Below are 15,557 nucleotides of genomic sequence, written 5' to 3'. Positions count from 1 at the left end.
GAACAATGTAGGGGAAAATAAAGAAAATGCACCATCATTTAGTATGAAATTGTGGAACAACTGCCATACATGCCTTGCCCCAATTTGGGTAAGGCATGTGTGCCAGTTTTTTCCACAATTTGAGACCAAATTTTGGTGCATTTTGTTTTAGTTTCCCCTACATTGTTCGGAGGCCATGCAAACAAAATTGAGTTTTCTGTCTAAAGCCCTCTAGCTTCTAAAACTCCAAGGATACCTTCCCAAAAGTAGTAAATAAAAGCACACTGCTGGTTTTATACCCTGACAGAAAGGTCATAAAACAATCCCCTATGAGTCCTTGGTGTGTCACCTCCAGGGCAATAATAGGATGAAGTGTTGGTGACCTCCATTCATTTCATTGTATCAGCTGTCTGTACTGAGACATTGGAACATAAAGTGACATTAAAGGGAACTTGTCATCCGATTCATGCTGAATGAAATTACTGACTGCAGGATTCAAACACTGGCTGAGCTGCGATTCAGAGAAGACTTACTGTGAAGATTCGGCGGTGGACTATGTGCCTTGGATGACTAGTCCAATGCCAGTCTCTGGTGGCTTTGCACCATGAGAGACCTGTTAGTCATAGGTTGCTAAGTGGGGAGACTCTACTGGGGACTAGCCTCAAACCTGTCATCCGAGACACATAGTGTCTTACTTTGAAGATTAGGCGGTGGACTATGTGCCTTGGATGACTAGTCCGACGTCGATCTCTGGTGGCTTTGCACCACGAGAGACCAGTTAGCCATACGTTGCTACGTAAATGCGGAGACTCTGCTGGGTATCGGCCTCAAACTGGTCATCTGAGACAGTGTCTTACGTTGAAGATTCGGCGGTGTACTATGCGCCTTAGATGACTAGTCCAACTCCGATTTCTGGTGGCTTCGCACCATTAGAAACCTGTTAGTCACAGGTTGCTAAGTGGGGAGACTTCACTGGGGATCAGCTTCAAACCAGTCATGCTGAGACACATTCTCTACGGTCGGTACTCCAAAGTTGTCTGTGGAATGCCACAGCGTAAAACAGTACTGCAACCAGCGTCAGATTATTTCTGCCCGCATCAGATGATGAAACTCATTATGAGTTTGTTAATGGAAGATCTTTACCCAAGTTACCATTCATACATCCACCAAAGAAATTAAAAAATAAGACCAACTAGTGCTCAAGTTTTGTCGACAGCCATGCTGAACTCATTGTGCCTGCCCTCATCAGGTCGCAGACATTACTTAGTTTGAGGCCTGGAAATTACCAGCATGGGACACAGGCTGGGAATCCCCGGTTCCATCGACCTAGTCGACAGCCATGCTGAAGTCATTGTGCCTGCCCTCGGTAGATCACAGACGTTACTTAGTTTGAGGCCTGGCAAGTACCATGGGAAACTGGCTGGGAATCCCCAGTTACGTTAACTCAGTTGACGGCCATGCTGAACTCATTATGCCTGCCTTTGTTGGATTGCAAACATTACTTAGTTTGAGGCCTGGAAAGTACCAGAGTGGGAGACTGGCTGGGAATCCCCGATTCCGTTGACCCAGTAGACGACCATGCTGAATGCATTGTGCCTGCCCTCATCGGATCGCAGACGTTACCAAGTTTTGAAAATGGCACCAAAACATGCAACTATAGAATCTGATAGTCCACAGCTTTTCCAGGAACGTCTACGGGCTGTACCTCCAAAAAACCAAGCGTTCGGTGAACTTGCATGTAAAGTGATAGACCTAAGCAATTTTAAGGAATATATTTTTGGGTCTAGCTTGGAATGTTCCAAGAATTCGGCGTTATTTACTTGTGCAATTGAATTTTTCCACTTGTCACATGAGGACCGCTCAACATCTCGTCTATCATTTCTGCATAATTAAAATTATCGTCAAGTTATTTCAACATGCTGAGCTAATAAAAACTGTCATGGTTGATTTCAGGTTTCTGAAAATCCTAAAATAAATATACATAAAGTGACATATTAGGTCATTAAATGCAGGCTCGTTATATAATTAGGTGTTTCCGGAACAATCCAACTCACCATACATCTTGCCTTCATCCGATAAGATAATCTTGCGCCTCCCGCATGGCGGGTATATGGCCAGTGCCTCCTGGAAGCTCTGCTCTATGTCTGGACTCCACACACCTTCTGCATCATTGTCTAAACTCTTTTCCATGGAATCTCCCAAATCCCCCGTGCTTTCTGGACTACCAGCTTCACTCCACCCATTGTTGGGGTCCATGTTTGGAATAGGAGGGAAAGGAGAGGCTCCTCCAGGCCTCACCTTCTGAAGGATCGCTCAGCAAATGCTGCAAAATAAAAAATAAAACGATAGTTATATTAAGGTTTTACACCAATAACCATAAAACGTTCATATGGTGACCCTACTTATGCACATTTCGAGATCAGGATCCGAGTAGACTCTATATCAGACATCTTTGTACTTTTCAATATATCAGTAATGTTTCTATCTACAAAGGCAACAACTCATCAGAAAATAACCTATTTTACCAATATTTTTCCCCAAATCATAATCTGTATTAAAACTAAAAAATAGAACACTTGTAATTCTCACACTGCCCACTGGGGCTTTTTTTAAACTGATATTTCCTGTTGTTTCAGGAAATGCACATGCACACTAGCCCCAATGAACAGATTCTGACCATATCTGTTGTATTGAAGCATCTAATGAGCGTGTGTAGGGGTAGGTAAATCCAAAAATAATCAGAATATGCTAATCAGACATCGATCATAGTTTGATCTGGGATCTATTTTTTTTTTTCCAGAGGTGGAGAAGCAAAAAAGTTTCTCCGCCTTCTTCATTCTGTTATCCGAGTTCAGTCTGCTTTTTTTTTTTAACAGAAGTATAGAATTGAATGGGCAAATGCGAGCGCACACCGCCCTCCTCTTAAAGGGCTGGCGCACTATTTCCAGGAAATGCCTCTCAGGCTATGGCTGAGAGGGAGGCACTGTGTATTTAAGGCACCCTTCCATTAGGGGAAGTGCCTGCAAAACACCTTCAGTTAATCAGCATCCCAATCTGATAGCTATTTGTCAGGTCCCGTTATCCCTGTGTCCATCATCTGAATCTGCCTTCCCATACCTGCCTATCCCTGCCACGTCCACCATTCCTATCTGTACCCATCTGTCCGGCCTGCCTCAGTCAGTCTGCCGATAGCAAAGTCTGTCACCTGTCCTGGGGGTCAGTTGCCATAGTCCCGGTCACCTCCCTGAGAGTGGTACCTAGCGTCCGCCTCGCGCTCGGCACTTAGTTAAACCCTTCACCACACTATAGGGTAAGCCCTAGTTCTCATTGTAGTCCAGTGAGTCCACTAATCTCGCTCGCTGCCCCAACACTGGTTGTGAGCATTAGGCTAGGTGCGCACGTTGCGTACAGTCACTGCAGAAATTTCTGCAGCGATCTGAAGAGCACATGTGCACTTTAAATCGCTGCAGAATTGTCCGTAGTGAAAAAAAAAAAGCCGATTCCATGCGCTCTGCCTGCAGCTCCTGCCATAGACAGAGCAGGAGCTGCCGGCAAAGCGCACGGAAGAAGTGACATGTCACTTCTTAGAACGCAGCGCTTCGGCAGAAGCAGAAGCGCTGCGCTCTAAAACGCCACGTGCGCACAGCCCCTGCACAATCTCCATAGACTGTGCAGGGGACGCAGGACGCATGCAGTTACGCTGCGCTACAAAGCACAGCGTAACTGCATGTATTTACGCAACGTGCGCACATAGCCTTACAAAGGTCTATTGTGAAGGGAGTGGGAGCAGGGTCTGCTGTGATATCACCTACTCTGAATGGTGTTATCTGTTGTGTATAGAAGGGTTATCAGTAAATGTAATCCTGCCTTTGATGATAAGGAATCTGCTGAAAGCACTTCCTGAAAGGACAGGAAGTAGGATTCTAAAAAAAATCCCAGTGGTCAGTGTGAAAATTGTAAGATTACCAATTTTGTTTTTTAATAAAGATCGTGATGTGAAAAAAGTTCAATCACTAAATCATAGGTCTTATAACGTTCAAGGGAACCTGTCACCAGATTTGGTGACTATAAGCTGCGGCCACCACCAGTGGGCTCTTATATACAGCATTCTAACATGCTGTATATAAGAGCCCAGGCCGCTGTGTAGACCGTAAAAATGACTTTATAATGCTCACCTAAACGGTCGGTATGGTGCAGAAGGATCAAATGGGTGTCTCCGTTCTCCGGGTGCGGTGCCTCCTCTTTTGGCCATCTTTGTCCTCCTTCTTCTGAAGAAGGGGTGCATGACGCATCCTACGTCATCCACATTAGCTGGCACTGAGGTCGTGTGCAGGTGCACTTTGATCTGCCCTGAGCAAGGCAGATCAAAGTATTGTAGTGCGCATGAGCGGGACCTCAATACCGGGTAGTGTGGATGACGTAGGATGCGCCATGCACCCCTTCTTCAGAATAAGGAGGACAAAGATGGCCGAAAGAGGAGGCACTGCACCCGTAGAACGGAGACACCCATCTGGTCCTTCTGCACCGTTCCGACCATTTAGGTGAGTGTTATAAAGTAATTTTTACGCTCTACACAAGGGCTTGGGCTCTTGTATTCAGAATGCTAGAATGATGTATATAAGAGCCCAGTGGTGGTGGCCGCAGCTTATAGATCCCTAATCTGGTGACAGGTTCCCTTTAATACATGAAAAGTACCCATCAGAGCTTGTGAGGATGCTGAGTGTGGGACCCTCCGACATCGATGGCCTATCCTAAGGAAGATCATCTGTGTTTAGGGGCCTCTTGACAAGTGATGTTGAGTAACAAAACCCAACACTTTTGTTTTCCTAGAGTATATGCCTCTGCTAGGGGTTTTGGGCAGCAGATTTGTCCAATCTACCTCCGTGACAAAACATGTGCACTCACCTATGACATCTATGTAAGATCTATGGGTATTTGTACAAGTAATTGGACAAAATATGGTCATCTAGTGAGTATCCGGCAATAAGTAGGGAAATACTAAATTCTACTGACACGACATTGCTCCCCAGGGACAAATTTGACGCTTGGGGTCCAACCTCTTTGTATTTCATTTTGCACCTATTACTACAAATCTGACATTGTTCCTCTATACAAAACTTCAAATATGATGCAAAAGGCAATAAGATTGTTGCAACATCAAGCAGTCTTCAAGTTCATTTACAACTGATTAATCTGGCCGAGCACTAGCAACGTGAAGTTAATATTTAACCTGGATTTAATGAGAAGCCCGGGCTGTCTGACAACTTTGGTTAAAGAGTTTATTTAGCTTAACTGCTTTGAAACCAGTCCTGGAGAATATATTGTAAATAGATCTTCCTTGCTAGAGTCCTCTGACGTTTTGGAGTTTTGATCAAGCGGATGCATTGTTGTTCATGTTTTGCCTAAAACGTTTTAAAAATACTAAAAAAGTTTAATCCAAGAAGGAAAAAAAACTTCCAAGACGTTTGCCAAAATGAAAAATTAAGAGCCAAAAAATAATCATAAATTCCACATGTTTCCCCCAGGTAATATAGGCTATACTCACCTCTGTGGCCGCCGGTGCTGTTCCATCTGTGCCGTAGTTTGCATTCCTGGGTTCACTTGACGTTGTGACATCATGCGAGCCCCGCATCTAGTGACAGCTTCTGTCTCACCGCCTTCAGACAACAGGAAGTCAGTACAGCCGCAGCGCTCACTTCCTGTTGATTAACTTCGTGACCGGCGCCATTCCACTGGTGCCACGGTTCGCATTACCGGGGCTCATGTGACATCATTTGAGCCCTACATCCAATCAGTGTCATCGGCTTCTGTCTCCCCACTTTTGGACAACAGGAAGTGGGCGGTAGCTGAAGTGCTCACTTCCTGTTGATTAACTTGTTTGCTCCGAAGGTGGGGAGAGAAAAGCTGGCGATGATTGGATGCAGGGCTAACCTGACGTCACAACCCAACTTTAGCCCTGGCACTGCAGCTCCAGCACCAGAGGTGAGTATAGCCTATTTGGCCTGGAGAAAACTTGTTGAATCATTAGGGGTTGTCTTAATAGTGGACAACCACTTTAAATAAGAAAGGGGTTGTCCACTACTAGGACAACCTCTCCTGATTCCACAAGTTTCCCCCAGGTGATATAAAAAAACCTATACTGACCTCTGCGGTTGGCACCATTCCAGCAGTGCCGCGGTTCGTATTCCTAGGGATTATGTGACATTGTGACATCATGCAAGACCCGCATCCAATCAGCGCCGACTTCTGAGTCCCTGCCATCGGACAACAGGAAGTGAGTGCAGCCGCAGCGCTCACTTCCTGTTGATCAACTCATTTGTTCGAAGGCGGATAGAGAGATGATGGTGCTGACTGGACATGGGATTTTTGAGATGTCACAACCCAACTTAAGCCCTGGCACCGCAGACCCAGCACCCTTGGAATGGCACTGGCACGGGAGGTGAGTATAGACTATTTTACCTGTGGGAAACTTGTAGAATCAGAAGAGGTTGTCTTAATTGTAGACAACCCCTTTAAATAAAAAAGGGGTTGTCGACTACTAGGACAAGCCATCCTGATTCCACTAGTTTCCCTCAGGTAATATAGACTATTCTCAACTCCATGGCTGGTGCCGTTCCATTGGTGCCACGGTTCGCATTCTCGAGGCTCATGTGACATCATGCGAGCCCTGCATCCAATCAGCGCTGGCTCCTGTCTCCCCACCTTCAGACAAAAGGAAGTGGGCAGCAGCCACAGGGCTCACTTCCTGTTGATTAACTGGTTTGTCCGAAGGCACGTAGAGAGAAGATAGCACTGACTGGACATGGGGCTCCCATGATGTTACTACCCAACTTAAGCCCCAGCACTGCAGCTCCGGCACTGATGGAACGATGCCAGCACGGGAGTTGAGTATAGCCTATATTACCTGAGGGAAATTTGTAGAATCAGAAGCAGTTGTCTTAATAGTGGACAACCCTTTTAAATAAAAAAAGGGGTTGTCCACTGCTAGGACAACTTTTTCTGAATCGACAAGTTTCCCCAGGTAATATAGGCTATACTCAACTCCACGGCTGGCGCCGTTCCATCAGTGCCGCGGTTCGCATTCCAAAAGCTCATGTGATGTTGTGACATCATGAGAGCCCTGCGTCCAATCAGTGTTGGCTTCTGTCTCCCCGTCTTCAGACAACAGGAAGTGGGTGGCATCCTGAGTGCTCACTTCCTGTTAACTTGTTTGTCCGAAGGCAGGTAGACAGAAGATGGCACAGACTGGGGCTCGAGTGATGTCACAACCCAATTCAAGCCCCGGCACTGTAGCGCTGGAATGGCGCAGGCACGGGAGGGAAACTTGTAGAATCAGAAGGGGTTGTCCTAATAGTGGACAACCCCTTTAAATAAAAAAAAGGCCACAAATGGGGTGATTCTACCACTGACCAGCAGGACCATGATACAAGTAGGCCACACAGGTGACGAGATCCAACCAGTAAGGATCAGATCTGATGATGAATGTTTCCGTTTTCATTATTAATGTGTGAGGCCCTGGGCAAGCCAGGGGTCACAGGTCACAACATCACATGCACCCCACATTCCCTGCAGGTACATCTAAGCTAATCTAAAATCCTTGTTGCCTTCCTCCAGGGGCTGATGTCCACACCAGGGGGTGGGCCAGGTGGTTGGCTCCGCCCACCGAGGAGTTCACAGCCCTTGAGGCGGGAAAACCAGAGAGTTAAGCTAGGGAAGTGAAGGAGTAAAGAGTCAAGCTAGGGAAGTGAAGGAGTAAACAGTGAAGTGGTAAAGGAGTACAGTAAGAGTGGCGACAGAAAAGAAACAGTTAAGAAAGCCTGAAGTTGGTCCGGGTGTGTGCCCCGGACTGAGACAGCAAGGTCAGCAGACGGCGGTGATAGTCTGCAGGGGGACTGTTTGGAGGTTGCTGGAAGGACCGCGGACGTGGTGACCCGGCGGTACTGGAGCAGTATACGAAGAACAGTCAGCACCAGGGCAGGGGCCTTTCGGATCCCGGCAAGGCTAGGAGTCGCCATAATTTGCCAAATCCGTCAGTGAAGGGGACCTCTGTCTCCTAACAACCAAGTCCCGATTGAAGGCAACAGCCCGACCGTGAAGGGGAGACACCGCCACCGCCAGGGCACGAGTTTCCCAGGGTCAGCGCCTGCGGGCAAAGTAGGTCTCCTTCGGCCCAGATTGAAGCCGAGGAGTGGGTAACCGGTGGGGACCCATCGCTACCAAGAGACTTTACATAGGTGCAGGGAAGAGACCGTCACCGCTAACTGCAGGGAACCGCAGCACCGTAACCGTCCGAGGGACCCGTCCAACCAGCCGTTTGTTTACCGAGAACTGTGTCGTGTTTACTGGCTGAGTGAGTACCTCCGTTCCGTGCGGCACAGCGCTGCCCCTGCACCTCCACAGGCCCCATACCCGCCTGTCCACCATACCAGCACCATCACTGGGCCCCTTGAGCACCAAGACCCCTACCCGCGGAGGGGCAACCGTGGGTGGCGTGACGGACAATAACCTATCCCAAAACCCAATCCCCTTTCATTCACGGGCGAGGAGCGCCGCTCGAGTCCCCAGGATCCGGCCCATCGCTCGAGCCACCGAGCAGCGGCAGCAGCAGGCCGCAGCAGCCGCAGCGGCAGCCGGACCCGAGCAGTGGGAGAGCGCGGCGTCCCCTCCTCCGCCCGCGACAAATGCAATTGTTGAGGGATTTGCAGGACACCTTGGATGACTACATTGCTTCCATATAAGCGCGGACATGTAACTGCTCACATAAATCTATGGAGAATATTGCAGACACACAGGTGAGACATTCTAAGTGCACGTGAAGAATTTCATCCGGCCAAGACGATGAGTTCAACCTCTGTGTAACGCATACAACAGCTCATATAGGATATACATATGTAAAGTGGATGGGTATGGAAAACAATATTGGATCTTGTAGGGAAATTCACCGCAACATTAAAGTGATTATAAAGGTTTTTCAATCAAGCAAAGCTTATTAAAACCAAACAATCTTTATTGTGACTCCATAAGGCATAGAAAAATAACTAGTTTACCCTTAATCTAATATATAAAGCTGAGTGTATGTATATATGTATCTATATATGTGTGTGTGCATGTGTGTATGTCTGTCCGCTAAAGCAATCCGCACTGTCGCATTTACAATCACGAAATTTTGCACAGACACTTCATGTGAACCAGGGAACGTCGTAGATTACGTTTTGACAGGAAAATTTAACCTCGCGCTTTACAGTTACTCTCCAAAAAACATGCCTCCATTAAAGTAAATGGAGCCTGGAACTACTGGTTTTAATAGCAGCTATGTTTGGTTGCTATAGGAACAAAAGACATTGTGTTAGTATAAGAAGCTTATGTGTGAGGTAATATGATGTCGGTGGGGAGACGGACAGAGAGAGACAGAAAAAGAAAGAGACACAGACAGAGAGAGGGAGACAGAGAAAGAGACAGAGAGATAGAGACAGACAGACTGAAAGAAACAGACAGGGACAGAGACTGGCATACAGGGAAATAGGAGACAGACAAAGATAGATGGAGAAAGAGACAGACCTTGATAGAGACAGATGAGGAAAGAGATAGAGAAATAGAGACAGACAAGGAAAGAGACAGACAGGAAAAGACACAGACAAAGAGATGGACAATGACAGACATGGAAAGAGACAGGAAAAGAGATGGGGAGACAGACGGGGAAAGACAGACGGGGAAAGAGACAGATGGGGAAAGAGACAGACAGGGAAAGAGACAGACAGGGAAAGAGACAGACAGGGAAAGAAACAGACAGGGAAAGAGACAGACGGAGAAAGTGACAGACCAAGAAAGAGACAGATCTGGAAAGAAACAGACCTCCAAAGAGACAAAGAGACAAACACAGAAAAGGAAAGAGACAGACCAGGGAAAGAGACAGACGGGGGAAGAGACAGACAGACACAGAGATAGAGAGAGACAGATAGATTGATACAAAGACAGACAGAAACAGATAAGGAAAGAGACAGACAGCAACATACAGACAGACACTGGGAGAGAGACAGAGAGACAGTTACTATGCCGGGCAACGCCAGATGCTACAGCTAGTTGGATATAAAAATCAAAAATTCTTTATGATTCCCTAAAAAAAGTTGCATAGGCATAGAATAGCTGACGTGTTTCAAGTCTATTGAACTCTTAAATGAATAAGAGTCAGTTAGACTCAAAACGCAATAGTTATTTTTCCATGCTTAAGCATAGCTGATGCATTTCGAGTCTAGCCAACTCATGGTTAAGAGTCAGCCAGACTCAAAACGCGTCAGTTATTGCTTTATGCCTATGCACAGAATAGCTGACTCATTTTGAGTCTAGTGAACTCATGATTAAGAGTCACTCAAAACAAGTCAGTTATTTTTCTATGCCTATGCATAGAATAGCTGACGCATTTCGACTCTAGCTGACTTTTAACCCTAGAACGCATACCTGGGGCCTCGCAGGCCTGCTAGGTCATTTTTTTTCTATGGTAGATTGAATTGCTTGTGCATTCTAGGGTTAATCATGTAGTAAAACCAAAAAATTCTTTAATGTGACACCATAGGCATAGAATACTGACACATTTCGAGTCCAGCAAAATCTTATATGATTAAGAGTATGCTAGACTTAAAACCTGTCAGTTATTTTTGTATCCCTACTAAAAGAATACTTGTCGCGTTTCAAGCCTTATGAACTCATGATTAAGAATCAGCTAGACTCAAAACATGTCAGTTTTTTTGTTTGCCTAAGCATAGAATTACTGACGCGTTTTGGATTTAGTGAGCTCATATGATTAAGAGTCAGCTAGGCTCAAAATGTGTCACTTATTTTTCTACGCATAGCATAGCTGACGCCTTTTGAGCCTAGCAAACTCCTATATGATTATAGAATACTGATGTGTTTTAAGTCTAACAAATTCCTATATGATTAGGAGTTAGCAAGACTCAAAACGCATTAGTTATTTTTCTCTCTACGAATAGAATAGCTGACGCATTTCAAGTTTAGTGAACTCCTATATGATTAAGAATCAGCTAAGATAAAAATGCATCAGTTATTTTTCTACGCATAAAATAACTGACGCGTCTCGAGTCTAGCGAACTCATGATTAAGAGTCAGCTAGACTCAAAACGCATCAGTTATTTTCTTAGCCTACACAGAAGTACTGGCGCATTTTGAGACTAGCAAACTCATACGATTAAGAGTCAGCTAGACTCAAATCGCATCAGTTATTTCTCTATACCTACGCGTTTTGAGCCTAGTGAACTCATGATTAAGAGTCAGCTAGGCTCAAAAAGCGTCAGTTATTTTTCTATGCTTACGCATAGAATATCTGATATGTTTTGAGCCTAGCAAACTCATATGATTAAGAGTCACCTAGACTCAAAACGCGTCAGTTATTTATCTTTACCTACGCATTTCGAACCTAGTGAACTTATATGATTAAGAGTCAGCTAGACTCAAAATGCAGTTATTTTCTATGCCTAAGCATAGAATTACTGATGCGTTTCAAGTCTAGCAAATTCATATAATTAAGAGTCAGCTAGACTCAAAACACATCAGTTATTTCTCTATGCCTACGCGTTTTGAGCCTAATGAACTCATATGATTAAGAGTCAGCTAGGCTCAAAACGCGTCAGTTATTTTTCTATGACTTTGCATAGAATAGCTGACGCGTTTTGAGTCTAGCAAACTGAAAGTCAGCTAGACGCAAAACACGTCAGTTATTTTTCTATGCCTACGCAAGATATAATCTAATATAATCAAGATATAGATTAAACAAAAGATATATACTGGATGGGGTGTCCTGTATTCACAAACGTTCACAACATTAACGCAAGAGTCCACTAAGCTCCATCATGTAACAGATCCGATACTGTAGATATGTGAACCTGGCCTAAATTTTGCTCTTCTCAGTAGTAAAACATTACAAATGTGCCTCCTACATGATTTAGAAGACAGCCCAGAGCTTGCTCCCCTATTCTTTCCAGGTTTGCTGGTGGGAAAAGTGGGTTTTGAGTCATAACCATCTCCCTTCCCCATGATTTTCTATAGTTGAGATATCTGCAGAGAGTCAATTTTTACTTCTCATAAAGAGGGTCTTTCTCTACAGACGCCAGAGCGGCACCAGTTTTGGCCGACAGCTTTTGAACCTGACCTCTTCTTATAAATGCACACCCACCTTGACTGCACACCCACCTTGACTGCACACCCACCTTGACTGCACACTCACCTTGCAAAATCATTTGGCCCCATTGAAAGTGACGCTCTTGGCCGCCATTAATCCAATATATATGGCAACCTTAAACCTTAAAAAATTATATCATTAGTAATGATTTTTAATCTCCGAATTCTGATTCCCATAGACTTATATGGGCACCGGAATCCAGACCGGAACCAGATTTTAAAAACCAGATAACAGGGACCCGCTGGTCCCAGTTATCTGTGAGTCCACCCATCACTATAGATTCATTACCTATAATATTAAAAAAAAGCATTCAATTTTCCTTAAAAGAAGATATCCTTAAAGGGGTTTCTCATCTCCAAGATCCCTTCCCAATATGTAGTAAGTGGAATAATAATAATATTAGCAAATACCTCCAATTAGAAATGTAGTATAGTTCTCCTGAGTAGTTCTGTTGCTTACCTCATGCGCAGGGCATTGCAGTAGCTTAGATATCCATGGTTACGACCATACAAGTGGTTGTAACCATGGATACCTAAGCTACTGCAATGCCCTGTACATGATGTAAGCAACATAACTAATCAGGAGAACTATACTACATTTCTAATTGGAGGTATTTCACAATATTATTATTGCACCTACTACATATTAGCAAATACCTCCAATTGTAAATGTAGTATAGTTCTCTTGATTAGTTATGTTGCTTACTTCATGTGCAGGGCATTGAAGTAGAGTATAGTTCTCCTGATTAGTTATTATGTTGCTTACTTCATGTGCAGGGCATTGCAGTAGCTTAAGTATCCATAATCACGGCCACAAGCAACTAACTGACAATATATGAGTGGTTGTAATCTTGGATACCTAAGCTACTGCAATGCCCTGTGCATGAGATAAGCGACTTAACTAATCAGGAGAACTATACTACATTTTTAATTGGGGTATTTGATTTTTTATTATTATTATTATTCTTATTATTATTATTATTACACCTACTACATATTAGCAAATACCTCCAATTTGAAATGTAGTATAGTTCTCCTGATTAGTAATGTTGCTTATTTTATGTGCAAGGCATTACGGGAGCTTAAGTATCCATGGTCATAACCACAGGCAAATAACTGACAATATATGAGTGTTTGTAACCTTGGATACCTAAGCTATTGCAATACCCTGCAAATGAGGTAAGTGACATAACTAATCAGGAGAACTATACTACATTTCTAATTGAAGGTATTTGATATTATTATTAGTATTATTATTATTATTATTATTATTATTATTATTATTACACCTACTACATATTAGCAAGTATCTCTAATTAGAAATGTAGTATAGTTCTACTGATTAGTTATGTTGCTTACTTCATGTGCAGGGCATTGCAGTAGCTTAAGTATCCATTATCACGACCACAAGCATCTAATTAACACTATATGAGCAGTTATAGTCTTGGATACCTAAGCTACTGCAATGCCCTGCGCATGAGGTAAGCGACAACTAATCAGGAGAACTATAATACATTTCTAATTGGGGGTATTTGATATTTTTATTATTATTACACCTACTACATATTAGCAAATACCTCCAATTATAAATGTAGTATAGTTCTCCTGATTAGTTATGTTGCTAACTTAATGTGCAGGGCATTGCAGTAGCTTAAGTATCTATGGTGACGACCACAAGCAACTAAATGATAATATATGAGTGGTCGCAACCTTGGATACCTAAGCTACTGCAATACCCTGCACATTAGGTAATCAACATAACTAATCAGGAGATCTATACTACATTTCTAATCGGAGGTATTTGCTAATATTATTATTACATCTACTATATATTGGGATAGGATCTTGCAAATGGGAATAACCCTTTAAATTCCAGGAAAAACAAGAAAAAGCAAGAAGAAGCTTTTGGGTTTTTTGGTGGGGAGGGTTCACAAAAAAATAATTAAATTCTGTAGTTAACCTTTACTAGCGCTTTAGGTTTAGAAGCAGTGTCCATTGTCATTGTTACTAGGGAAGAATTAGGACCAATTGGAAAAAGTAGAACAAAATCTTTCATCGACACCAATGTCCTACACTCACAATACCGCAGGACAAGCCGTCTTCTTCCCGTCGGTGGGCAGTTCTTGGAATACAAGGGCAGATTGACCTCAGCCACATTGAGTGGGTCTGTCAGTCTGCCAGACTGCAGCAGGTGTGAAATGAGCCCATGTCATTGGAGCCGCTGGCAGGGACGGGGCGCAGCAGCCAGCAGAGCACAGATACAGTTTTAAGAGCTGTTAAAAGTGCTACTGATACCAAGGAGAGGGGTAAATTCATTTCATATATGAAAACTTGTGAAAAAAAAAAAGTTTTTGAAGTCTGTCTGCTGTCCACTTGGCCATCAATGAAAGCATTTTTATTTAGTTTTGACATTCAGATTTACGAGAGGGGGGAAAGTTCACATCATGGGCACCCGATCAACTATTAGATCTTTGGACACCATATATTTTTCGGCAGGGTAACCCATGGTGGCCATGATATCTAATGGAGACGACCACTGGTTGAACTCTAGGAATGACCATCACCACTGGTTGAGCTCTAGGAACGACCATCTCCACTGCTAAATCTCTAAGAACGATCATCTCCACTGGTTTATCTCTAGGAACGACCATCACCACTGGTTGATCTCTAGGAACAACCATCACCCCTGCTTGATCTCTACCGTAGGAATGACCACCACTACTGGTTGATCTCTAGGAACGACCATCACCACTAGTTGATCTCTAAGAACAACCATCACCACTGGTTGAGCTCTAGGAACGACCATCTCCACTGGTTGATCTTTAGCAACGACCATCACCACTGGTTGAGCTCTAGGAACGACCATCACCATTAGTTGATCTCTAGGAACAACCATAACCGCTGGTTGAGCTCTAGGAACGACCATCTCCAATGGTTGACCTCTAGGAATGACCATGACCACTGGTTGATCTCTACCATAGGAATGACCATCACCACTGGTTGATCTCTAGGAACAACCATCACCACTGGTTAAGCTCTAGGAACGACCATCTCCAATGGTTGATCTCTAGGAACGACCATGACCACTGGTTGATCTCTACCGTAGGAATGACGATCACCACTGGTTGAACTCTAGGAACGATCATCACCACTAGCTGATCTCTAGAAACGACCATCACCACTAGTTGATCTCTAGGAACAACCATCACCACTGATTGATCTCTAGGAACGACTATCTCCACTGGTTGATCTCTAGGAACGACCATCACCACTAGTTGATCTCTACCATAGGAATGACGATCACCACTGGTTGAACTCTAGGAACGATCATCACCACTAGCTGATCTCTAGAAACGACCATCACCACTAGTTGATCTCTAGGAACAACC

The 15,557-nt window shown here is 44.1% G+C and overlaps 1 protein-coding gene across 4 annotated transcripts in view; it reads right to left on the bottom strand.

Annotated features, from left to right (window-relative positions):
* Nucleotides 1–15,557, bottom strand: part of TEAD2 (TEA domain transcription factor 2) — a 129,847-nt gene that overhangs the window by 73,886 nt on the left and 40,404 nt on the right. For all 4 annotated transcript variants that reach the window (XM_075328783.1, XM_075328785.1, XM_075328786.1 and 1 more), the window contains exon 2: nt 2,034–2,302. In XM_075328783.1, coding sequence (XP_075184898.1) covers nt 2,034–2,235 — 202 coding nt within the window. In that variant the 5' untranslated portion in view covers nt 2,236–2,302. The remainder of the gene's footprint in view (nt 1–2,033; nt 2,303–15,557) is intronic.

This window comes from Anomaloglossus baeobatrachus, chromosome 11 (genome assembly GCF_048569485.1).
Source record: "Anomaloglossus baeobatrachus isolate aAnoBae1 chromosome 11, aAnoBae1.hap1, whole genome shotgun sequence".
Taxonomy (NCBI): Eukaryota; Metazoa; Chordata; class Amphibia; order Anura; family Aromobatidae; genus Anomaloglossus; species Anomaloglossus baeobatrachus.
Note: the sequence above shows the minus strand (reverse complement) of the source record. Positions and strands in the feature narration are given on the sequence as shown.